Raw genomic sequence first — 25,829 nt, forward strand, 5'->3', positions numbered from 1 at the left:
CATGCTTTCCTTTACTCACGGCATCTACACGACTCCCCGGGGTGCCCCCATTGTGGCGCAGCAGAAACTATACTTCATTACTGGCTACATTGCCCCAAATACACTATAGCCCCAAGGACCTAGGCAACACGATGACCCTAAACAAGTCTCTGGTGCGCACACTGACATCTATCTACTGGCCGCCGGCCTCCATCACTCCTAGTCAACACGTGGCAGCGCTGGAGCGCTACATTAGCCTCACTAGCCGTTTCACTTAGCAACTGGCAACGTCTGTCGGAGAAAGAGCCGCAAAGGCTATAATCTACATATTAAATTGAATAAGAAGAAGAAGAATTTTCTGGGAAGGGGCACCAGGTTAACTGGGGGGGGGCGTGCCCACCCATGCCCCTTCCTGGTTACGCCCATGTTAACGCGCCACAGTAATTAATTGATCACGTTGCATCAAATTAAATAATTTATAAAAATTAAAATAATAAATACATTTATAAAATAATTGGCTGTATCTGTTCGCAATGATAATGTAAAACACACTGTACTTATAGTTTAGCATTTCCGATATTTAATTTATTTTTGAATTTTAAAATATAAAGAAAAACAATTTTTTAAATAAAGTTTTACGCATTGATATCTGCAACTTTAGATAATACAAGGATATAAGAATCCATCAAAAAAGTTAGTTAATAATAATTAAAATCGAGAAAAAATATAAGTTTCTTTCGAGGTAAGGAAACTTGTAAAAAGTCAGGCATGCGATCACGTGACGCCCATCTCCCCACTTTGCGTAACCAAACGGTCGAAGTTGAAATAAAACCCCAGCAGAAGTAAAAACGAACATCGGCGCATGTATAGGACAATAAACTTGAACGGGAGCGAAGATGAGACATAACACCATGTAATTTATGCTAATTACTTTCTAATATTAAAAAATTAAAATCTTCAATAAATTATAATTAAATTAATTTTTTGACAGAGTTCGACTAGAAGCATATCGAAAAGCTAGATTAAAGTGAAAATAGCGGTTTTTCGACACTAAATATTTACAAATTAATTTTTTAATTTGGTGCCGGATTGACTGCAGCTGTTCGAATGCGCACGTGCGTGACGAGTTTTATAGTTTCTGTCAAAATGGAAAATGAAGGACACCGTTAGAATACAGAAAACCATGGTGCATGCCAAATATATAAGCACCCACTTAAAACCAAACTTTTGTCCTTGTCTAAAGATTGTCTCTACAGAAGTTATTAATATTTAGGATATTAGTTTAAAATCTTGTATTTCCTGGCACGAGATTCGCTCGATCTTTAATTTTACAGAGTGCTAGAAAGATACAAGCTTTGAAACGAGTGTCCTACAACGTTTTATTTAATAATAACAGTAGAAATCAAATTTATTATCGCTCAACAATTATTATTTTTGGTTTTTCTACGGTAGTCAAAAACGAGTAATGTCATCATTTAAGCTAAAGAATAGCAGGCGGTTGGGAAGAAGTTTGCTTAGCAACTTACTTCAGAAAGTATTGGGTTCTATACGATTTTCGTTGCTAAAACATGAGTTTCTACTGTTAGTATTAAATAAAATCTATTTCTTTCTTTTGTCCACTGCACTTAAATAAATACAAATGCTAAAAATAATGCTGTATAAAAATCACTCTTAACGCTGAACTAGAAGTGTACTTATGTCTTAATGCAGCGTGATTATATCGAAGTGCCGCGGAGATCGGTATTTCACAAGGATACAAGCAAGGAGAACCCACGTGCAAATTCCTACAGCATGTGCAGAGTATCAAGCTTTGGGAAGCTCCTCGTTTTGTTAGTTTATATAAATGTAGTACACTACATGTGTATACGACAGTGCCTTATCATGTCGCACACGGTCCATAAGGCATATGGGGACGTGCTGGTCGCTATTTCGCTCCTGAGCGCATTTACGAAAAAAAAATTTCACATGGGAAGTGAAAAAAGCTAAAAAAGTGAGTTTTTCTCAGAAAAAGCTAAAAAAGAGAGGAGCTATGAAAAAAAGCTAAAAAAGAGAGTCACTTTAAGCCCTGCCTTTAGCAATGGAGTCATGCCAGTCATTTATTAACTGCTTTCAGGGGATAAGTTTTAAATTGAAATAATGTGTCTTCCAGTTTGCATTGGAAGTTCATATATAGTTAATTGATTAACTACAGTATATATGGCCCCTAAGGTTTCCATATCTGGTCTCGTCTTTCATCTATCTAACTTTGTTCTCGAGATTAAGGACAGACAGCCGGGTGATAGTGGGAATTTATAGGTCTACAGACTGAACTGCAATTTGAAAAAATTGTAATTTTTTTCTGCTGAAGATTGTTTGAAAAAGTAGAAAATACTTTTTTGCACCAAAAGTGTAAAAATGGAACCAAATTTGTTACAAAGGAGCTAAACCTGCACCCCAAATGCAAACTAGCATGTGTTTGCACGGGACTGCATCCATTTAAAGGATTGGGCATCCTTAAATTTTATCCCTATTTTCTGAATACTATAGAATGATCTGCTAAAACCAATGTTTGAATTGCTCTGCAATTGGAGGTCAAACCAATCTTTGCTTACTAGGAGAAAACCCATTTTATTCAAAATGGAACATTTATTACAGTACCATTCTTTATTGTTCACTTTGAAAAGTGTAAAAAGCAACCTTTATTGGAAACAGGTTATTTCTTGGGGGTTGTGAAGATAATTTATAGTTTATTTTAATGAATCCTGGTAAAATTTTTTTTACATTTACTTTACAGTAATGAATTATTGTAGAGAATTTGATCTAATGGCATATCACATTTTTCTGTCATTAACAAAGGATCTGGCTCCAACGAGAAATTCAAAAAATAGGAAAATATCCTAAAACTTTCGAAAACTTCACTGCATATCTCAGACAATAATTTCAATAAGTTGTTACAAGAGGTAACAGCTTTTATTTGATCCAACTATTTATGATGAGACAAGAGAAAATGGTTTATATTTATATAAAATGAAAGGACAAGATCCATCATCAAATAATAATAATGCTTCAAGTTTTAAAAAAATAATTATCTGATTCAGCTACCTACAGAGTCAATGAACACATTTTACATTAATTGAATTTAATCTTTTAGATGCAGAAATTATTTTAAAAAATTTTTGAGTAATATTGTTTAAGTATGAAAACTTATTTCATAGTTTTAATAACGTTTTGTAAAAACTTTTGTGATAAATAAAAAATAAAAATCCGTAAAAAATTAATCTCAGTATTTGGATATAACAAAGAAGATTCTTTTTAATAAGTACATCGATTTATTTTACACACTTTACAATTACCAAAATTTATATTGTGTATTAACACATGTCCAAAATTAGCAGTTTATTTTGACATAATCCATCTGCAAAGTTGGTTGAATTGAATGAATTCACAAATAAAAGGAAAATTAAGTGCTATGATTTGCACTATTTGTATGAAACAAAATAAATTGGTGAATATTTCTAAAATAAATTTTATTTTTGCCACCATGCTTTTGTTTTGTTGTCATAACCAGAAGCGCCATTAAAAATATTTTTAAACTTTGTGAAAACATGATTTCTGTCTTTAAAATAGCATTGTCAATTTTATTTTAATTGTTCAGGAACAACTCCCACAATGTGCCTTCTATTTCTAAATCCTTTTGTTTAAAATAAAATTCTACATTTGAAAAAATGGGATCTGCCACGGGGAAGAAGTCAAATTTTCTCTGTAGATATTTTTTACTTTAACTTGAAATAAAAGATTGTCACGTGGATGGACTTCAATAAATTCCAAAGCACCAGTTTTTCTTTTTTTTGATGTCGGTGACGATCGAATATTTTAGCTGTAGAAATGACCGTCGAGTTCTTTCTTTACATATCAATATTCATAGAATGTTGATATGAAAGCTAAAAATAAGATTTAGATGTACCAGTGGTCATCAATAGTCAACTGCCCATTCATTTTCACCCAAAAAAGTATCTACCACTTCTTTCATTGCAAGATTTGGGATGAGCTGATCTTGAGTGAGGGGTGTTCTCGTCACTGGATCAAAGTGACCGACACGCTATATTAAAATAATTCTCTTATATGTAAACAGATTCTGTAAAAAGCATTTTACAATGAAAATTTGTTAAAAATTCACCTGTAAATGTTCTTCGATGTCCTTCCTGTCGTAAGTGATGCCGCTTGGTGTTATCACAGGTTCTCTCATTATTTCAAAGCTTATTTTGCCACATAAATAGTCTGGAACATCACGCTTCTAAAATATAAAAAAAAAAAAAAAAACAATATTAATCTTATAATCAAGGAAAAGGTAACTATAAAAACCAACTTACTCTTCTTCTGTCATCAATTTTTGCAAATAAAGAGTTGAGTTCAGTTAAATATTTCATCTGCAATTTATAAAAGAAAAATTATGTATATATTGTCAACTTTTGTATTTAAAAATATAGTTGTTATTATTTTCTATTCATAAATTCCCAGTAAAATACAAATAGTTTTTAAAATATCTTACTTTTGTGTAATTTATCAAGTTAACTCAAATTATTTTTTAAAATTATAAAATAAAAATTCTCTAGATAAGCTTTACCAGTAAATTATTTTTGTACAATTAGTAACCAATTAAGGTAATACAAAATTATAAAATACTAAAAGTTATCATTACATAAATTAGATAAATCTTTCAAGACATCACTGAAATATATATATTTTTTCAAATTTTAAAGTAAGAATCATTTTAGTTAATGCTACTATGGAAACACTGTTTATGGTGACATTAGTATATGAAATGCAAGACAAATAAATCAAGCCAGAGAGGATAATAGTTATAACTACAAAACAATCTCAGTAATCTGACCATTGGCTAGTTTGACGTATCCAGTAATCCAATTCTAGTCAATTCTTGGGAATTACTGGAACTTTTGCCAAGTTGTAGACAAGCTTCCTACTAGTTCAAACTCCAATTCCCACTAAATGTGGGATGATATCAAGCCTGAAATTGAAAACTTAAGCTTGGGTACAATATTATAGATTATTATGCTCATCATCTTAGGCTGATCAAAAAAGTTACAGTATTTTATAAATCAATACTGTATATAAAAATTAGTCCGTCAAAACTTCCCACAAAAATACTGTACCTCTCAATTAATTTAATAGGAATTCACAAACTTGGCAACATTGATCACCCACAACAGTAGTGCACTCAAATGTTTCAAATCAGTAGTCTAATTGTCTTTTCCTGCATCATTAACAGTTGACTCCATGGTGTCAAATTCATTTATGTTCCATTGAATTCACCTTACTTCAAATAATCTGGCAATATCCTTAATCTGATACTGTTTCAGTCACATACAGTAAATTATATTACTAAGGTTGTACTGTATTATCAATGCCAATTCCAATCAATGCCATATTAAAATTCAAAATTTGACAAATTTCAAGAGAGAACTATTGCACCCACATAACAGCACAGGAATATAAAATTCAGCACTATGACAACCGACCAATTCAACTTTCTTTCTTTCTTTCTACAAACACATTTATGTCATTTGCATGTAATCGTGTCACAAATTTTATACTATATTGTATGTACTCATTACATCATTTGCAGAATTAGAAAAAAAAAATTTATTTAGATTGCAATAAAGTTTAAAGCATGATCAAATCTGTGGACTGATAAATTATATAAAATATTGTTATTCTCATCCTCAATGTTTTCGAATAGTTTGAGAGACTGAGGGTATGTTTGTTAAGTCGAACGAGTTAAATGCGTTAGTAACGAATCGTTCGAAAAGTAGTAGTCTCGCTCAGTGCGCATGCTCCGCAGTGATGACGTATCGAACGAAACTCTAACAAAGCTCACGAAGGAAAGAGTTAGTTTACTTCGTTAAGAAAATGGCGCCCGACGATATCGATGTTTCTAGATCTACTCGAGTGTTTAAATTGTGAATTAAAAGGTGAAATTATTGAAATAACTGTCCGTCCAAAGCAACCTAAGAAAAATATTTCAGATAAGGCTGCACTAGCAACATTCATATCTTCAATTTTAGAAACAGCCATTTAGTTATAACGAATCGTTCGAAAAGTCTAATGAAACAAGAATAACGATGACGTCATTCTCATTTAACTCGTTTGACTTAACAAACGTACCCTGAGATGGCTAACACCACAAAGTACTTATCTAATAGACATAATATGTACAGTACATAGAATTTCTTTTATTATTTTTTTAAATTCCCATTTCACCTGTGCAGTTCATTCTGCAGTGATGAACAAGTTTTTGATAAAATCTGGAATTGTCAAAAGAAACTGGCTTTCTCATTTCCCTGATTTATTTCATGTAGATTATTTCTTATTTCTTAAAATCAAATTGACTACAACTATCATCAATTTTAGGATAAAGTGAGTGTTAAACAAAATTTGAAAAAAAATTAATTAATACAAATACGTTCTAGTGAGTTTAAAGAATATTTTCACAGCTAGGTCGTTGTTGTTGTTATTATTATTATTATTATTATTACTAATATTACTCATAAAAAATGTTTTATCATTCTAACATGCAGTTTTTTTTTTTAATTTATATAATTCTGAACCTTAATTGCCAAATTCTATAATAAATAAATAAATACAGTAGAGAGTCGAAAATCGGCATCAATTGGGGACTGGGGTTGTTCAGATTAGGGATTTGTTCCGATTACGGTCTATGTACGAAAAAATATATTAACCTGTCCGATGTTCAAATTTTTCTTCGTTGCGTGTCGCTTCCTGTTGAATTTTTCTCCGTTGCGTCGCTTCGCGTTGAATTTTCGTCAATTTTAAGCCTAACGAAAATTTTTATAATAATAATCGAGGCTATCGTATCGTTAAAAATTATTTCTTTATTTTGTACAAACAAAATAAATATATTGAAGAATATAAAAACATGAAAATTATACTTTAGAAGTAAATTTAGTATCAAAAACGTTCGATTCAGCACGACACAGTCCGACTGAAAATCGTGCCGATTATCGGGCGATTCCGATTACCAGGGTGCCAATTTTCGACTCTCTACTGTATATATATTGGTTACTTTTTTCTATGAATAATAAGGAAAAATTCTGTTATTGACAATTTTGTTTGAAATAGATATAAAATATTTAGAAGTTTAGAACTATCATATTTTGTCTCAAAATGAGATATTGGATTCTCTCATTTTTCTGTCAAACGGTTACAGATATATCACAAATTTATTCAAATTAATCACATTGCACATTTTGAGTGTACATTAATTTTACTTAATATGTGTATCATTTTCCCAAGAAACGTCAGGTGACTTAGCTTGGGAAAATGATGCACATATTTAACTAGTAGGCCTAATGTAATAAAAATAGATAATTTTTAATATTGTGAAGAAATATTTTAAGAGATTAAGATTACAAATTTCTCTTCTTTTCAATGCAATTATATACTTTATTATAAATATGACTTTTTAAAGTAAAAAAATTTGAGAAATGATTCAATTAATTGAATTATTATGAAATTAAAAATGGGATCAAAAAACTTTTTTAGTATAAGTGGAAATATTAATTCTAAGTTTAAAATAATTTTATCTCAAATATGATACTGAAGATATTATATTTTAAATAAAGACAGCAAACAATAGCAAAACTGATTTATTTATAAATTATTTAGTAAATTCAAAAAAATAAAATTTCAAGTTTTTTTGATTTTAAAGTAAAGCATTTGATAAATATATAATAATAAAATTCGTATAAAACATTATTTCCATCTTTTATTGTTATTGTTGACTTAACTTATATTGAATTAATAACAATTTTACATAAACATATCATGTAAGAGTTGTGTCAAATAGTTTATAATTTACACATAGATGTACTTTCAATAAATCATTTTTACTACATAATTGTGAAATACATGGTTATTATAAAATTTTACGTATGTATTTCCTATCATAGCATATGTAAAAATGTTTGTGATGTCAATAACTGCATAGGAATAATCACAAGGAACTATAAATAGCATAAATCATATAAAATCATTTTTTAATTATTTTAAAGGAATATTTTAAGTATGGTAAGTAGTTGTGTATATTTAGGTCAATACTGTACTTAAATACAGTACATACAAGGTGTTATAAATAAAGTGAACCAGTCCCATAATTTGGAAATGACTGAAAATTGGAGGGGGATGGACTAATTAGGCTAAACAAGGTGTATGGGATACATGTTCAAAAGTTGACAAATGTGTATTTCAGAGTTCTTCAGATTATAAGGTGTTTCGTGGGTGTTTCTCACCAAAAACTAATGGTACATGGTGTCGGAAATGGTACTTATTAGAAAATACACGAAAATCTAAATAATGTTTACTTTTCAGTAATTTTTGATAATTTGCACTGTTTCAAGTAAAGTAAATATAAACATGTAAGTCAGGAAAGGCAACCAGGTAAGCATGTAAACAGTGCACCTGTTGTTAGCATGCATGTTTACAGTTTTATGCACCTTCTTTGGCCATAATTAGTCCAATCCTCCAACCTTTAGTCATTCCCAAGTTATAAGACTAGTTCACTATTTGTAATACCCTATATACATATGTGACAATGTGCGAAGCGCCTCCTATGCTTCGGCACCACGGAACTGAAGATTCAACATTGCGTCGGTGAAGACTGAAATGACTAATTCATCAGGACTGACTCCACTGTCTTCTAGGTAGATGCAGAAACCTAAGTGGTCACTAATTTTGATTTTTCCCGCGCAAGCGATTGCGTTGTAAGTGTTTGGATCTGATACAAGGGATGGCACAGATTGAGGAAGTGCACCAAACACAATTCTAACAATAACAATTTTTGTTTATTTAATTAGTTCTACAAAAAGGTTATTATCTCACATTTAAACCTTAAAGCTTCTTTGCGAGATCTAAGTTGGAGAGAGAGAGAAAGCTTACATGACATTGCGTGTCGTTATAAATACCTGAGGCACTGTGTGCGGGTATTTCACTATTTCAAGATGGCTGTGGAGTTGTTGGGGAGGCTTGGGACTGTCTCTTTCCTTGAATGGCAGTTAAAGTCTATCGGAGGAAATAATAATCCGTACGTGCTTTGAAGGTGTTCCAAGAGAAACAAGATATTCTTGGAGGAACGGGCGACAACAATAAACCTTTTTGGCTGGGCACTAAGTGATACACTCGTGGACTCTCAACGACCTTCCGTTCCTTGAGTTCTTTTTATATTTCCAAGTCACGTTGTCTTTTTTCACCAATAGTGAATTTATAGTTTTAGTATATCTTCATCCTACACACCGGGGTGTATAAAATATAAATCGAACTCACTTGTGCCTATGACCGGTGTGAAATAAATAAATTCAATTCAACGAACGTTTTCTGGACGCCTTCTGTTCAGTTTTAGTTCCCAGTGATACATTCTGAGTTCCCTGGGAAAGGAAATGACTCCGGGGAGAGAAATGCACTCATCCTCCGGTAATAAAAATGGAAGAAGTTTTTTTTCTGAGATTTAAATAAATTTCCTTTTCAAGGCAAAAAATGAATTTTCTTTCGAACATTTCATCAAGACCAGTCTCTCACACATACATATGTGTATTTAGGACAATAATAATCCAAATATAAGCAACTACTATCCATACAATGACAAAATGCTATAAACATCTCACAAATATCATACATCTAATTTGTTGTAAATTATGCATTTACCATGCATTTTATACATATTATAAATATTTAAAATACATTTATTTTTAAAATGAAATGTAAAAACATACTTGTTTTTCTTCTAATAAATGTAATTCTTGGCAATCAGTTACTCCATTTTCCTTCAGTCTTGAAAGTTTTCTGTTTAAAAACAATAGTAATAAGAAACAAAAAAAGTGTGTTAAATATAAAATGTTTAATTAATATTTTCAATTAGTTTGACAATCAATAACATAACAAGTCATTCAAATTAACTCTTAATATTTGATACAAACCATCATCTTAAGATTTCAACTGTTGCATTATATCAAACTTAAGGATAAAGATCACTTTATAGGGTAGATGTACCAGTTTTGGCCAGTGTACCAGTTCTGGCCAGAAAACAAATTTAACTTAAAAATATAATTACCACATATTCAAATCTGTCCAATGAAACAAACTTTTATTGTTAACTATTCACACAGTTAACAATAAAAGTTTGTTTCATTTGTGATTATATTTTTAAGTTAAATTTGTTTTCTGGCCAGAACTGGTACTACACTGGCCAAAACTGGTACATCTACCCTACATAATTTGACTACACTGAATATAATTATTAGGAAATGTCTTATATTACCATTAAATATTAATCACAATCTTATCATAATCATATAAACTGAAAATCATTTATTTAAGTTTTTAAATTAAGTCCATCAGTATTACCATTTCTTTCATTTTTATTATATTTAATATTAAAAAAAATTAATTTATTAAATTAGTAATTGATTATTACTAATTTAAAATGCAAGTTTTAGAAAAGATATTATCTAAAAATTAAAATTCCTACTTTTTATCAAATATTATTTTATTATAAATAAAACAGTATTTGTCTTCAATTGCTGATCTCAAAACATTTATTTAAAATAATATTTATAAAGCTGCTTAATTAATTGTGAAAACCAAATAAAAGTTATTAAATAACATGTTTAAATCTTTTTTAATCCATTCTCAGCTTACAAATTGGAATATAGAATACCTTTGAAAGAAAACATTTCATAATTTTAAATGTTCTTTTTTCTAAGTTACATTCTACTTTAGTTTACATCATTATAACATTATATCAGCTTCTGAAAACACATGATAATGATATATTTTTTTCAACACCTGTCCCGTGTTTTTAGGCATTTTATTGAAAAACGAATGTTTTGCATAAGAAATTTTCTGGCAAAATTTTTGGTTAGTATCTGTAACATGAGCAATGGTTTCTCCTCTCCACTCAAACATTAATGTATACAAATTACGTCAAACTGATATTTTTATAACAAAATCTTTAAAAGTCTTTCATGTGCTCCTCTTGTTTATCTTGCAGAATTCACCCATACAACTTCAATCTTTCATTATGCTCATTGTGGTATACCTACCTAATGATACTTTTGTACAATAACCCCATAAAATAAAATTGATTTCTAACACATGCATGACTTTTCAATCATCCTGTATAAATAAAATGAAATAAATTATACTAAAAAACAAAATAAGTTATTTTATATATCATTTATTAATAATTTATTGAACATTATTAAAAGATTATGAGAAAAATATTCTACTCATTATTACCTTATCCAAAATAATAATTTTTATTTTCTTATTATGGTGTGCATTATGGCCAGTTCTCAGCTTATCCCACAGACAGAGAAATGGTTAAAATTCTTGCAGATAACCACACCAAAAAATTATCTACAATTTCTATTGCATAATTTCAATTTTATAAATTTTTCCCAAAAGTTTTTGGCACATCATTGTGACTGTCAAAAATGGATTTCAATAGTTGGAAAGCATTTGCTGTTTATCAGCTCATGTTAATTTTCATGTTTTAATGCAACTGTTATCAACCCAAAGTGATGTGATTAGTCCCAATAATCATTTACAATCTTCACTGCAATGGAAAAGTTGATTCAAAGCAGCAGCATTCTTCCCATTACAGGATGACATCAAAACCACTCTGTTAACATCATTTCACTGCAGTTTCAAGTAGGAACTGGCCTTTACTCAATATACAATTATCAGAATTTAATACTGTGAATGTCAAAATTCATTGTTCTGAATTTGATGAAATAATAAATGCTTGCTTATAAAACAAAGTTACTAATGACAACCTGTGGCTATAGAAATTTTGGATAATCTTAATGCAGATTTGTAATCCAAAAATGAATGATTCTGTTGCAGAAAAACCATTGTTCTTGAGAAAGATAGTAATGGACAAATAAATAAGATAAAAATAGAAATAAAACAAGTAAAACGCCAAAGCAATTTTTGGGACAAAACTGTCTTGGAGACTCAGGGCTTGATTACACACAGTTTTCTAGGAAAAGAGAAAAATGAGCATTCTCCAATGAGGAAAAGTTAATACCAGTACTTGGGGTCCTGGCAGGCTTTACAGCAGGATTATGGCAGGCTTCATTGCCACTATGGTTATGACAGGTTGCATTGTCACGGGCCTGTTCTTGGCTATGGTAAGCAGGATCACTTCAATACTCACGACGGGTCTCATTCTCATTCTCCAAATCCTCTTTGGTATTGCTGGTTTTGAGTGCAATTGTTCAAATTTCACCGGCCTCAGTCATGGCCATGATCACAAGGTCATCCACAATGCATTTTCGGTGAAATTAACTTATCCAATATCGAAATTTTTTTCCATTGCGTGTCACCCTGGGTTGAATTTTTGTCAATGCCTAACGAAAATTTCCCGTTTTTGAAAAAAAAATAATTGTGGCTATTGTATCCTACGAAATTATTTTTTTATTTTGCACAAACAAAATATATATATTAAGAAATGTAAAAAGAAAAAAATTATATTTCAGAAGCTAGTTTTAATATAAAATTATAACGACTAGCACCATCTAGTTTCTAAAACATTCCGATGCTGAAACCAGATATCTTGGGTCAATCGGTCAAGGTTAGCACTCGACCAGAGATATGTTGGGAATAACACAGGACAGGTAAATGGGTTTTTCAAAAGATTTGACTGTCAAAATTTCAATTTGCAACGTTCACATTTCCAACTTCCCAACAAGCAACGCAGGTGCAAATCTCGCACTAGTGCCTGTTTGTAGAAAGAGTGTGGCCATTTTGTAATTTATTTTGACTCGGTTCTCAGTCCCAAGTACCTACAAGTCTGGTTTTTTTATGTGCGCATGATTTGGGCACCTATTACTCTGTGCCAAATTGCAGCTCCTGACATGTACTGTACTCCTTCATACCCATAAGATGGTAAGCCAGGATGGCACTGCGATTTTATAAACAAGACACAGTCTTGTCAATAATCAAAATTTAAACTATGATTTAAAAAATAAATTTACAAAATAAAAAGAATTATTCTTTATAAATACAAGCTAACCTTTCTTTATCTTCTAAGATAAGTTGATTTAAATATGTTTGTAGTTCAATTTCTTGCTGAATTCTACGTTCTTCTAAAACATTCCATCGACGTTTCTTTGCCATTCTTAATTGGCTAGCAATATCATCACCAAAGTTTAGTCGTTGCTCTTTTGCTAAATCACTTGCTTGAATAAAACACAATTTGATGTCTTTATTTAATTTTTTATTTCAAAAACATACATTTATTTAAAATGCTATAAATTTAAATTAACAAATTAATGAGATTTTATTATTTTTATTTTTTCTTAATATTCAATGACTAATCTTTTATTTTATTAGATCTGGCAATTTCAGTTTTTATTAAACTTTTGCATCTGAAAATCCAATGACAAATATTTGACATTTAACAGGTTCATAAAATTGATCATTATTTTTTAAAATCAATAACACACAAAATACAGGCATTTTAAATATTTTTCATCCTTTTTAATTTAAGTAGATGTTTTTATTATTTTAGATCAATACAACAATTGGCTAAATATCACTTGTTTCTAATCAAAAGTGTTATTAAGTAAGTATTTTCTAAATTTTGACATTAATTGTTGATATTCAATGATTTTTTTCTGAGTTGTAATATTTTTATATCATATATACTTTATGTATGATTTTTTTTCAGTTATTATTTAATCTCCATAAACATACCTGTAAACCTCACAGGTACAAAAACTGCCGTCAATCAAGTGTATATCAATCATTTTATCTTAAGTATAAGTTTTCAAAGTATGAAACCTTTATTCAACGACTACATTTTACATTTGATGATAACCAGATTAATCTACCATTACTTGACATCCAGGGATGTCAAGTAATTGTTCCGACGTTAAAAGCTGTAATAGTGGTGTCAAAAATTTTCACTATATAATTTTGGCATTGATGCCAAACTATATATTATTATTTTTACTAAAACAATATTTTGGTTTTTAAACACACAACTGGCAGTGAATTACTTATTTATTTCATTACTAAATATTCCAAAGTTTATTTCATTATAAACAGTTTGAAGGAATTATCATCACATTAAATACACTTTAAAGCAACAGTGAAAGGAACTGTGATCTGTAAAAAAAATGCACTGCCAAGTGTGTTTTATTAAAAAATGACATTGGCACCAATATTAAAGTTATATAATAAAAATTCTTGGCATTACAATTACAGCTCTTAATGACAGAATGATTACTTGACAACCTTGATATCAGCTTTCCATAGCAAAATAATTATGAATGTAAAATGTAGTCATTGAATGAAGGTTTTATACTTTATTGTATTTCAAGTAGAGTACATCTAAGATAAAACAGCAATAATTTGAAAATGATTGATATACACATGCTTGACAGCAGTTTCTATACCTGCAAGATTTACAGGTATCTTTTTGAAGATATCACTGGTTTTTCATTTTGTGTGCTTTATAAACAGTTACATTAGTTCACTCATCTACAGTTAATTTATATGTGGAAGGCTGTAAGATGAAAAACATCATGTATAGATTCTCCATGGTGGAGAAATAAATGGAAAGATAAATTTGAAAATAATTCTTTAAATATATTTCAAATTATTATTCACAGCAAGTAGAAAGGACTTAATTTTTCCAGCAACACTTTTAAATGGTATCTGTGGAAAATGCTCTAATTTAGAAGAATTAAATATTTTCAACAAATGAGAATGCATTTAGCTATGACCATATCAAATTGTATTGGGTTTGAAACCAAATGCTAAGAAGACAGCAAAAGCAATTCTATATACACCACAGTTGACTATTTGGTTATTGCTGTACTCTTGGAAAGTTCACAGATGTCAGTATTAATATGAGGATACAATCTCTGTAAGAATACTTTCAATTCAATAGATATTTTACCGTAATTTATAGAATTGTATTTATGAATGTGTTTTGTGTCGTAATAAGTGCAAATCTAATGGTCATTGCTATACAGAATTTGTGTGTGATCAATAGAGGATCTGACAGGAAAAATAATTGCAGGATTTTTGATATAATTTGATAGTAACATCAAATAATAAGTACAATTTTGCAGAACATGGGTAAAACAAGTCATGTTCAAATCCTCTAGTTCTCCATCAAGGGCTGTTCATAAATTACATCTGAATTTTTCTTGAAATTTTTATATCCCCCTCTTGTCCCAGTTTGTCCAAGTTTTCTATGAACATCCAACAAAACTCAATCTCCTTAAAACCTTTATCACTTTATGAATGATAGATACCATAAGTAGAACAAAACATACAAGAAACTTATATAAGTAAATATAATAAAATGCATGAATTGTATACAATTTAAAGAAATAAACAGACATCCACTGAAGCTCAACCCCTCTCCCCTTGTCCGACTTGTCATAATCCCCCCTTCCAGTGCAGCTAGCCCTTTATGTATAATTGTTGTTTTATCATTAACAGACAGTTCAGTAAATAAATGATCCAAAATTTAATAAAACTGGAATAATGAAATCAATCTTATCAAATTTTTACAAAATTCAAATATGTATCCAATAAAGGACAAATATGACCTAGTACCTACTAATTTCAAACAGTCCACAGTTAGAAATGGATAGTTCTGGTCGAAGCTGCTTTGGACTCTATAAACTATTACAAACAGTTACACAGAGTGTCGATATAGTTCCGATTCTGGAACTACCAACACATTCTTCATTTAGTACTTTTATGAATACAACTTTTAATGAAACAGTGAACTCTATCTAAATTTGAACATAAAACTAATTGACAATATTCCACAACTTTTAACCTACTGTTATTGTGGTTGTCATGAAGTGTGAAGATCAAATCAAGAGAGTGGGGTGTTCAGATTTCATAAAAGTCTATATTCCCCCCCCCAGAGTCCAGAGAATAAGTAGAAAAAAATTTGGTACAGATCAAGCAAAAGGTTTAGGAGTTAATAAGGAGAGCAGGGTGTCCAGACTTAACAATACTCTATATTTTCCTCAGAGTACCATAGAGAATATGCAAGAAAACTTTGGTAAAGATCAACTAAAAAGCTAAGAACAGGGAGATACAAATATTCTATTTTATACACACACACACACAATTGATGAGTAACATCGAGTCCAAAAGCAATTCTAACAGATCATAATGATTCCATGAAACCATCTAGTCCAACAGATTAAGCAGTTCCAAGAAACAATTTCGTTGGAATAGTTTCACACACAAATCAGTTCCAACAGTTCCAGTTCCAGAAGCAGAACTGGATTTTTCCCACCTGTAATGCAGAGTTTGAACATTATATTAATATAGACTAATATAATTTAAATAAGTTCAATAAATCTGTTATTTAAAAATTTAAATTTTGTCAAAAAAAAATTAGAATTAAAATGATGAACATAATAATCGACACATCCCTAGCAGACATTTTGTGAAACATAACTGTTTTGACTGGGGACAAAATGTAAAGAGGCTTGTTCCTTTGTAAATGTATGTCTGCTTTCTATCTTCTGTCAAATGTTATTTACCCCCTTGTAACAGGCGACTGCCTATTATGATAATAAATTGATTAATTAATAATTGACTGAGGAGAAAAGAATTTTTAAGTGAAATGAAAAATATTGATAAAAATTGATATCCTGTGAGTGAATTGACAGAACTTGATAAAATTTGATACACAGGGTAAAAAAAATTTGCAGATGATGATGATACTCACATTTTGTCCAGATAACACATTTTTAATAAAATGTGAATTTGAAAAGACAAAGTGTTCTAATTCCAGTATACTAACATTTGTTTTGTTAAGCTATTTATTTGTTCACTCACTTACTTGACAGCTTACCTCTACCAAGCCTTAAGATAATAAAATAAATAAATGACATTTAACTAATTAATAAAAAAACTATTACCTCTCTGAAGATATTTGATAGCATCATCATAACTCTCCAACTCTAAAAGTGCTTGGCCAAGAAAAAAATGACCTTTTACAGAAGTGCTGTCCATATCTAATGCTCTTCTGCAATCTTGACAAGCTAATTCCCATTGATGCAACTTCAAGTAACACAGAGCTCGATTTGTGAAGTATGTGGGAATCAGAGGATTTTTAATCTGTAGAAAGTTTACAAAAGAAATGAGAACAAATTTAGTTAACATATTAATTAATATTATAGAATACTTTATAAATTTAATTTTGTGTAAGTCTATATGACTTATAGAATACTTTATAAATTTAAATTTAATTTAAATTTGTTATATACATAAGAACTAACTGCATATGTTTTATGTGCATTATTAAATACATTAGATTGCATCTTTTAATTACTGATATTTGAGACTAAATTACAGTATAAGATAATTCTAAGAAACAGAGTTTAAATGTTAACATAACAAGATTAAATATATATATAAAAATAAAAATATTTTAAAATGTAAAGAAATCAATATACAGTATTTTGAAATAAGGATGTGTTTCTGAATAAAGAATTAAATAATTGAAGTTAATGTTAATTCATAAATATTTCTTTATTCAAACAAATATAATTTTGTTCAATTTTAATATTTCTTAGACTGAAATTATAAGATGGTATTTAATAAATAACTAAATGCAATTCTAATGATCTATCTTAAGTCATCACCAAAATAAATGTGTATTAATTACTACAAAATCTCTCTCCTATATGATTATCAAATTACATTGACACTGTGTTCAGTAAAAACTCCTTTTATAAGCAATTTTTCTCAATTGAAACAGTTATCATGAATAAATAATATTGGGTTGTTTGGAAAATAATTTTGTTTTTTTTTTCCATGGGGAAAAAAAACAATTTTCTTATACTATATAAATATAAATATTTTATTGAATTATATATTGACCATTTTGGTCAAATACTGTTGCCATCTTTCTGGTAGTAACATAATTCCATGTTCATAAAAGTTTTGATGTTTGCTTACAAAAAACTGGTCCAAGTGGTTTTTGACATCATTTGAAGTAAATGTTTTACTATTTAAAAAATTTTGTAAAGACTGGAACAAGTAATAATCTGAGGGTGCCAGATCTGGCAAATATGGTTGGTGTGGTAGCACATTCTATCCAAGCTGTAACAGTTTCTGATGAATTACAAAACTTGTGTGAGGTCTGGCATTATCATGGTGAAACACTACTCGTCTCTCGCTTTGATGTCATTCATCAGTGAAAGAAGAGACGAGAGATAAGTGACCAGAATACAGCCCCAGGTCTACAATAGGGTGAAGTTCAATCTTATCTAAAAAAGATACAGTATAATCAAGAAGACTCAAGCAGCTAAAAGGAGTAACAAAAATCACATCTGAAAAATAAAGAACATTGAAGAACTCATAATGGAACCTGAAACAGATATGACAACAGAAGAACGCCAAGAACTCTTGAATGAAGAATGCCAATAAACTCAGCGAGATATGTTTTCTTCTGAAAAAGAGGATTAATGCCGATATCTGTTATTAAACATCTTTTAGAGAAGTGGGAGGATGTCAGAATAATGGTCTTAGAATGTTATCCAAACCAAGGTGAAGTTAATAGGCTTGGGGATCTCTACAATTACAATGCTATTAATTACTTCTGAAAAATCCTGAAAGAGAGAAGCAATTGACATTAGACAGATTCTTTAACCCCCACAAACAAAAAAAAACACGACTAATAAAAATGCAAGACTGTGTATATATGTATTTCTATTATTACATATAAATAAATGTAGTAAGAAAGTATACATTTTTTATTTTTTGGGGTCTCCAGAACGAATTAATCAAATTCCCATAAAAACCTATGGTAAAATCAATAATCGTTAACGAACAATTCGGATAGCAAACAAAGTCTTGGAACAGATTATGTTCGTTAACCGATCACCCACTGTATTTTTAATTTTTGAGTTAGCCTCTCCTTTGAATACTTCTGAATCCACTACTGATTTAGATGAAACAAAGCATTTTTAGAAAGGAAATAAAAAGAATATCTTGTTTCAACTATCATTCAAAGATGAGTAATCTTATAAAATTAGATCATTTAAATAAATTTTAAAAATTATAGCTTAAGTTTTTAATATGAGTACAAGAATTAACCTACATTATTAATATTGAAATTTTAAACACAAAATAAAAATGCAAAACAATATACAGTAATTTAAGAATGTGAACAAAAGTAAGTTTATTTAGATATATTTCAAAATCATCCGTAAAATTACATTAAAAACTAAATCATAACAATTGTGACCAAAAATCTAATAAATGAGAAATTGTGTGTCTCAAGAATCAACAAATTCAGTTACATAAAGCATACTAACACATTAGAATTTATACTTAAAAATGTTTTAAAAAAAACTAATGTTTAAAAACAGGTTTAAGCAGACAAACTAGTTCTATAACAATGAAAGTATACACATTCATTACAGATCTTTCCTTACAGACAAATGTTGGAGCCAAAGCTCTTATCTTTTCTATCAACAAACTTCTCTTGAAACTGCTATTATACTATTTATATTTAAGTAAAAAAATTGAATATCCCGACTGATAACTGAAAATACTCAAAGAGACTAATGCTAAAAATATGTTTATACATGACAAAATAATTTCTAATTAGTCAAAACTAATTTGTCATATTTAAATATGTTTTCAAATGTTAGCCCTCTGTGTCTCAAGCAAATCTGGGCCCTCAACTGAGGAGCAGTCAGTCAATTAGACCCTGTAGTTTTAATATAAAATAATGAAATTATATCTCTTGCATAAAAAATTACAATTTTTCAGTTAAATTCTATGTTATGTTTTCTTTCTAATGGTATAAAATACTCGTGTGTTGACAAAATTGCATGTTTTTTTGTTTATTTTTTGTAATTTAATCCTAAAAACTAAATAAATTACAATGAGTTGAAATTTTTTTTAAAGTTTCACCGATTCTCATCAAGTTTGTTTGTGTATAAAGAAAAAATATCACTCTTACAGGTGATGTTAGTAAAAGTTCATTACTACTAATTTTTTTTTAACCGACATCATAAAAACCTCTTCTTTTTGGAGACCAAAAGTATTTTTATTTCAAAAATAAATGATGCTATGCAAAAAGTTTGAATGGCATGTTCATTGGGTTGAAAAGTTAGAAGATTGTAACTTTTTCAGTTTTTTTTAAAATACCGTATTTACTTGCAAATAAGACGACCTCGCATATAGGACGAGGTGTGACTTTAAAGATTAAAATAAAGAAAATTAGATTTATTAATACAATTCTAATTTTATTTTGTTTAATCACAAGTAAAATATCAAATGAATGTAAATTCACACACTGTCCCACAAAAATTACTGGCATTTTAAACTTTAAGGAAAAATCTTGTAAAATCAACAACATAATTTGTTCATGTAAAAGTGGACAATTCGGAACTTTTTTTTTGCCAGTTCTGAACAGTCGAATCCACTCTGTCAATTACACTTATGAGTTTCTTCAAATTCTGATTTCCAAATGATCATCTGTTTTCACATGGGAATGAATTAAAACTTATATCGGACTCTTGTGTAATCTTGGAATTTCAATCTGGAATTTAATTCAAAAGCTTTGCTTTTCCTATTGCTATTTATCTTTACTCCTGACAAGATCCATGAATAATTCAAATGACCCAGATAAAAGACTTATGTTTTTAAATACAAGAGAGTAAGCATCCGGTAAAAAATGCGAATACATGGTTCATAAAATTTATTTGCAAAAACACAAAGAATCTTTCACTCGTGTGTATAGGACGACCTAGGAATTTGAAGCTGTGATAAACGAATAAAAACCTCATCTTATATGCGAGTAAATATGGGATATTAAATATTGAAAAATGTTCACCAACCTAATCGATACAGCAGGACTAGGAGATGTAGACAAGTAGGATATTGAGGAGTTACCACAGGTTTCTGGTGACAGTCTAACCTTCAAGAACTGGCAGAACAAAGAATTCGTGTACAACTGGAAAATAGAAATTCTGAAAACAAAGAAATCAAAGAATTTCTCTACAGATTTCCTTAGTAAAAGTTTGGTAATGATAACCAAACTCATTGATCAAACTGTAGCGAATGATCCAGATTTTGAAAAGAGTGCAAAAGCAAAACAAGGCATTTTGGATGTGATCTTTTCCTACCGACATTTGCTTAAGGGAAGAAAAAGGCAAAAAAGTGACAAATGGAACTTCACACAACTTTATTGCAAAAAAAACAAGAATTTTAGAAAAGTCAGAACCTTCATCACAAAAAATGAACTTTACATTTCTGCGTGTATATGTTTATGTGCTATTTAACATATTTTTATATTAATTTGCATAATAATATAACTTAAATTTAAAGTAAAATTTGTTTATTTTTGGTTGCGTGTTCCCTTATCTCTATTTACTCTATGTTAAAATGATCTCATTTAACGCTGTTTCATTTAGTGCTTTGTCGTCTAGGAATGCATCCCCTGCATTAAGCGAGGTCTTACTGTACTTTCTGTCTTGATTGACTTGGTTATATTTCATGCCAGCAGTCAGAACTTAGTCTCTATTTATAGTATTTCTTTGTAAAGTGTTAGTTTCAGTTTCTGTTGGTGGTGACAGAACATTTTGCTTTTAATATATGAGGGGAGTCCAATATTAAAGGTACAGACCAAAATTACATTAATATTTATAATTAAAAAAAATATTTAATACATTCCACAAAAACTACATACTTTTGTTTATTTCTTGACATAATTGCCATAAACGTTAAGACATTTATCCTAGCGTGATACTAGTTTGAACCAGTGGCGTAGCGAACATAACTGGTGCCTGGGACATAACTGGCGCCCAACACTTTATTTGCGCCCCCTCCAGAAACACATAGTTTGTCTTGGAGACCATATGGGCACCCCTCTGCAAGTGGCGCCCTGTGCATGATACACCCCCTTGCACTCCCTCGCTACGCCACTGGTTTGAACATCCCTTCAAGGCACTGTTGCTTGAAGTAATCCAGAATGGTGTCTTCCAATTCCTCCTGATCTGTAAAGTGTTTCCCCACCAAAAATTTCTTTAAAGGTCCGAATGACCCATACTGAAGAAAAACATGATCTTCGTTTTGACCCCTATCTCCAGTTCTACAGAAATGGTCCATTTTTGAGAGTTGAAATTTTAAATCAGTTCATCCTTGAGTGATGATGAGTCATCCTAGAAAATTTCATCAATATCAGAAAACTCATTCTAGAGTTATAATGTTGACAAGGAATGCATGAAGTCAAGTATTAGTCGTCACTTTGTTCCGACAAATATTTTTTAAATTATAAATGTTAGTGTAATTTTGGCCTGTATCTTTAATATTGGACTTCCCTCATATACATAAAATAAATATAGATATAAATATAAATAATATAACATTATACTGTATTATAATAATATTATATTGCATATGTAGGCATTTTTATGCATAAAATACAGCTAAAACAGTAAAAAAAAATAAGGCCTTGTTTTGGGGGCAGAATCAGAAATGGATTAATCTATTTTATATTGTTTCTTATGGAAAAATATGTTTCGATTTTAGAACAAATCAGTTTTCAAGTTTTTAGGAACAAATCAAGTTTGCAAACCAAGGTTTGACTGTACTGATTAATAGCCATAATTGATATTAAACTGATAATATCAAGCTGTTAAATAATAATTAGTGCTTATTAAATCAATCTTATTTTCATTAAAAAATAAATTTTAAATACTAAAAATTTCATTATTATTATTTATGATAAATAATCAATTATATTTAAAACTGATATAAGAATAGATTAAACATGTTTCATTTTTAATCTATTAATAAATATACTACATAAATAATACTAACGCTATAAGTATTGTATCATATCATATTAACATAAAATAATCAGTATGACAGCAACCACTAAAATGAATTAATTAGTAACACTAAAAATGTTGCCTTAAATAGAAAACACTAAAATAAAATAGTGAATACGCAAAGAAAAATTTAAGAAAAAATATCAGCAAATGTAAAAAAGAAATAAAAGTATTTTTTAGTTGTCTTCTTTATAAAAAATATTTATTTTATTTTTCTATGACATTCTTCAAGACAAGTTTACTCATTCTCATTTAAAACTGTTGCAAACATTGCAATCAGTATAAATTCAAATTTCAAATATCAAATTTGTTTATATTGCAAAGATTGCAATATAAACAGCTGAGTAAGATATTATGGAATTCTTTCTTGATAACAGCTTAATGTATTATTATTAGTGTTAAATTACTTGTATCTTTATTTCTTCATATATTATGATCAATATTGCAAATTCTAATGATTTTTATGTTAAAATATGGAATTATTTTAATCATTTTTTAACAGAAATGTTAACCATTTTTACTATACTTTCTTATTGGATGAGAATATAAAGTCATTGTCTACTGCAACTTTTGCAAAATCTCTGCCAAAAATTTTCATCTCAGAAAATATATTTTTTTATTATAAAAAAAATAACAACGAGAAAGTTAAAGAAAAATTTCTCTGTTCTGTTAAATTCCACAAAGCAATTTAACAGATTAGAAAAACATTAATCAGTATTTCTCTACAAATTATCATCAATCATTTAAATCTCTTGATTTTGTAATCTTTTAAATGAAATCAACTGTTATAATATTTTAATAGGTCTAAAAGTTCTCATAACATATTTTATTATCATCATCTTGTTTGATAAAGCTAACTTCAGACTCAATACAGAGAACTTTATCTTCATCCTATATTTCTTACCTAATTATCATTACTTTAAATTGATTCTTAGATTATATATTATAGATCAGCGGTCCCCAACCCCCAGTCCGTGGATCAAATGGTATCGGGCCTCCCAAGGAACATTAAATTATTTCCATTTTATTTACTGTGGTGTATTTCTCTCGAGTTTGTGCGACTTTCAGTAGACAAGACATTAACCGGGAGCTGAGAGACGTCACCTAAAACCACACCAAATACTGCGCATGCGCAAAATCCCCCTCCAGCGGGCCGTCCCCCCTCAGCGGGCCGCGATAAAATTGTCAAACGTTGACCGGTCCGCAGCAATAAAAAGGTTGGGGACCGCTGTTATAGATCATTTAAATTGAATTCAATCTGATATAAAAAGTATTCCTCTGTTACAAGAAAGAATAATTTTAATAATTTTATAATTAATTACAGTTACAGACAGCAAAATTTGAAATAATTTGAAAAACTTTTAAAAATAATATATACATGTAAGCTGCAGATAAATACATGATATACACACACAATACACAAAAACAAAGTTTGCTAAGGAAAAAAATTCATATTTTTTAATTATTTAGTTAATATAAAAATCAAACTTCTATAATTATTTTTTAATATTATATTTCTAAAAGTAGATCCAAACTAACAGATTTTTTATATTACATATGATTTAAATAATACGCTTTATAAATAAGAGCAATATCAGTAATCAATACAGAATAAATATCCGGAATCAAAAACAAACAATAAATAATCAGTAAAAATGTTTAATCTAGAACTTTTAATGATTAGTAATAAGCGAATATTACACAACATAATTCACACGAGACAATTTATTATAGAATTTTGATTTTAAAAATATTTCATTTTTATGTTAAGAGTATGTCATATTTTATTACATACAAAATAAATCTTGCTTTATTAAAAGCAATGAAAAAATATGTTCAAATAATAACTAATACAAAAATTTTTATTATAATATCAAGTATAAGAAAACAATTTATAATTTTTGCTTCAGCAAAAGCATAAAATAGCTTAACTTATTTACTTTAAACATTTTTCGGTTAAATAATAAAATTAATTTTTACTTCGCGACCTTTAACTCCTCACTATAGTTGCATAACTTTTTTTTAAAACGGGTCGCCTCTCGTCCACATTTAATATTTATGACACGTTACAACCGTACCGATTCGATATATTAATTCGCACCCTAACAAAGTGTCGAAATTTTAATTCGAAAATCAATCTCAAATTGTATATTTGCATGTTTTTCTTTTAACTTTATAACAAATGGATAAGAGTTTCATATAAATAAATAATTTTTAAATCAAATCTAATATAATCGACAAACATACAAACATATTAAGATTTAGGTTAGTAGTAAATTAATTCCTTAAGAAATTGTTATTAAATAATTCAATTTACTAGATAAAGACTAAGAAAAATACACTTAATTTCAAATTAATAGAGACATATTACATCAATTTAAAGCATTATTCATTAATGTTTTTATATTGAAACACTCATTAACCTTCATTGAGGTAGATGTAGAAATGACTTCATCTCAGTGAAAGCAGATTTATGCAATGAAAAGTATTCCATTATTTAATTAGTAAAACTTAGTAGTTTGTTAACACTTTATATATATTTTGAAGGTGTTTAAGAACATATAAACATTCATATTCTTAACGAATATTGTGAAATTTATTTACGTGTTGATTATTATGTAAACTGGATACGAGGAAACTTATAAATAATTCAAAGGTATAACTCAATTAAAATTTAAAAAAGAAAAAAAAAACAAATTGTTTATGAAAAGGAAAATAAACTTACAATTGCCTTGCTGTAACAGCCAACAGCTTCTTCGTATTTTCTGGCACTAAACAGTTTGTTTCCCAGATCTTTTAGTTCTGTCGCGTTCATTTCTTGTTTCATTTTTAGAAGGAATTAAAAGGTAATCGGGTAATCAACAAATAAAACGAAGTTCCTCTGAAGTTTTCAAATTCGCTGCATCGCTTGGTCTTGCAGTTCACCTTCTGTTTTAAGTG

The 25,829-nt window shown here is 29.3% G+C and overlaps 1 protein-coding gene across 2 annotated transcripts; it reads right to left on the reverse strand.

Moving 5' to 3' along the window:
* Positions 1–3,794: 3,794 nt before the first annotated feature.
* STUB1 (STIP1 homology and U-box containing protein 1) lies at positions 3,795–25,827 on the reverse strand. 2 transcript variants are annotated; one of them, XM_067280595.1, is made up of 7 exons: positions 25,615–25,827; positions 16,959–17,157; positions 13,067–13,232; positions 9,762–9,831; positions 4,329–4,385; positions 4,136–4,252; positions 3,795–4,057 (listed from the first exon to the last, which is right to left on the reverse strand). In XM_067280595.1, exons 1-7 carry the CDS (start codon positions 25,714–25,716, stop codon positions 3,932–3,934), a joined length of 837 nt encoding a protein of 278 aa, XP_067136696.1. In that variant the 5' UTR covers positions 25,717–25,827; the 3' UTR covers positions 3,795–3,931. The 2 variants fall into 2 exon arrangements, with proteins under 2 accessions (XP_067136696.1, XP_067136697.1); XM_067280596.1 differs by lacking the exon at positions 25,615–25,827 and adding an exon at positions 25,313–25,422.
* Positions 25,828–25,829: the final 2 nt, after the last annotated feature.

The sequence above is a fragment of the Centruroides vittatus genome, unplaced genomic scaffold (assembly GCF_030686945.1).
Source record: "Centruroides vittatus isolate TY-2023 unplaced genomic scaffold, ASM3068694v2 contig_885, whole genome shotgun sequence".
In the NCBI taxonomy this organism is placed as follows: domain Eukaryota; kingdom Metazoa; phylum Arthropoda; class Arachnida; order Scorpiones; family Buthidae; genus Centruroides; species Centruroides vittatus.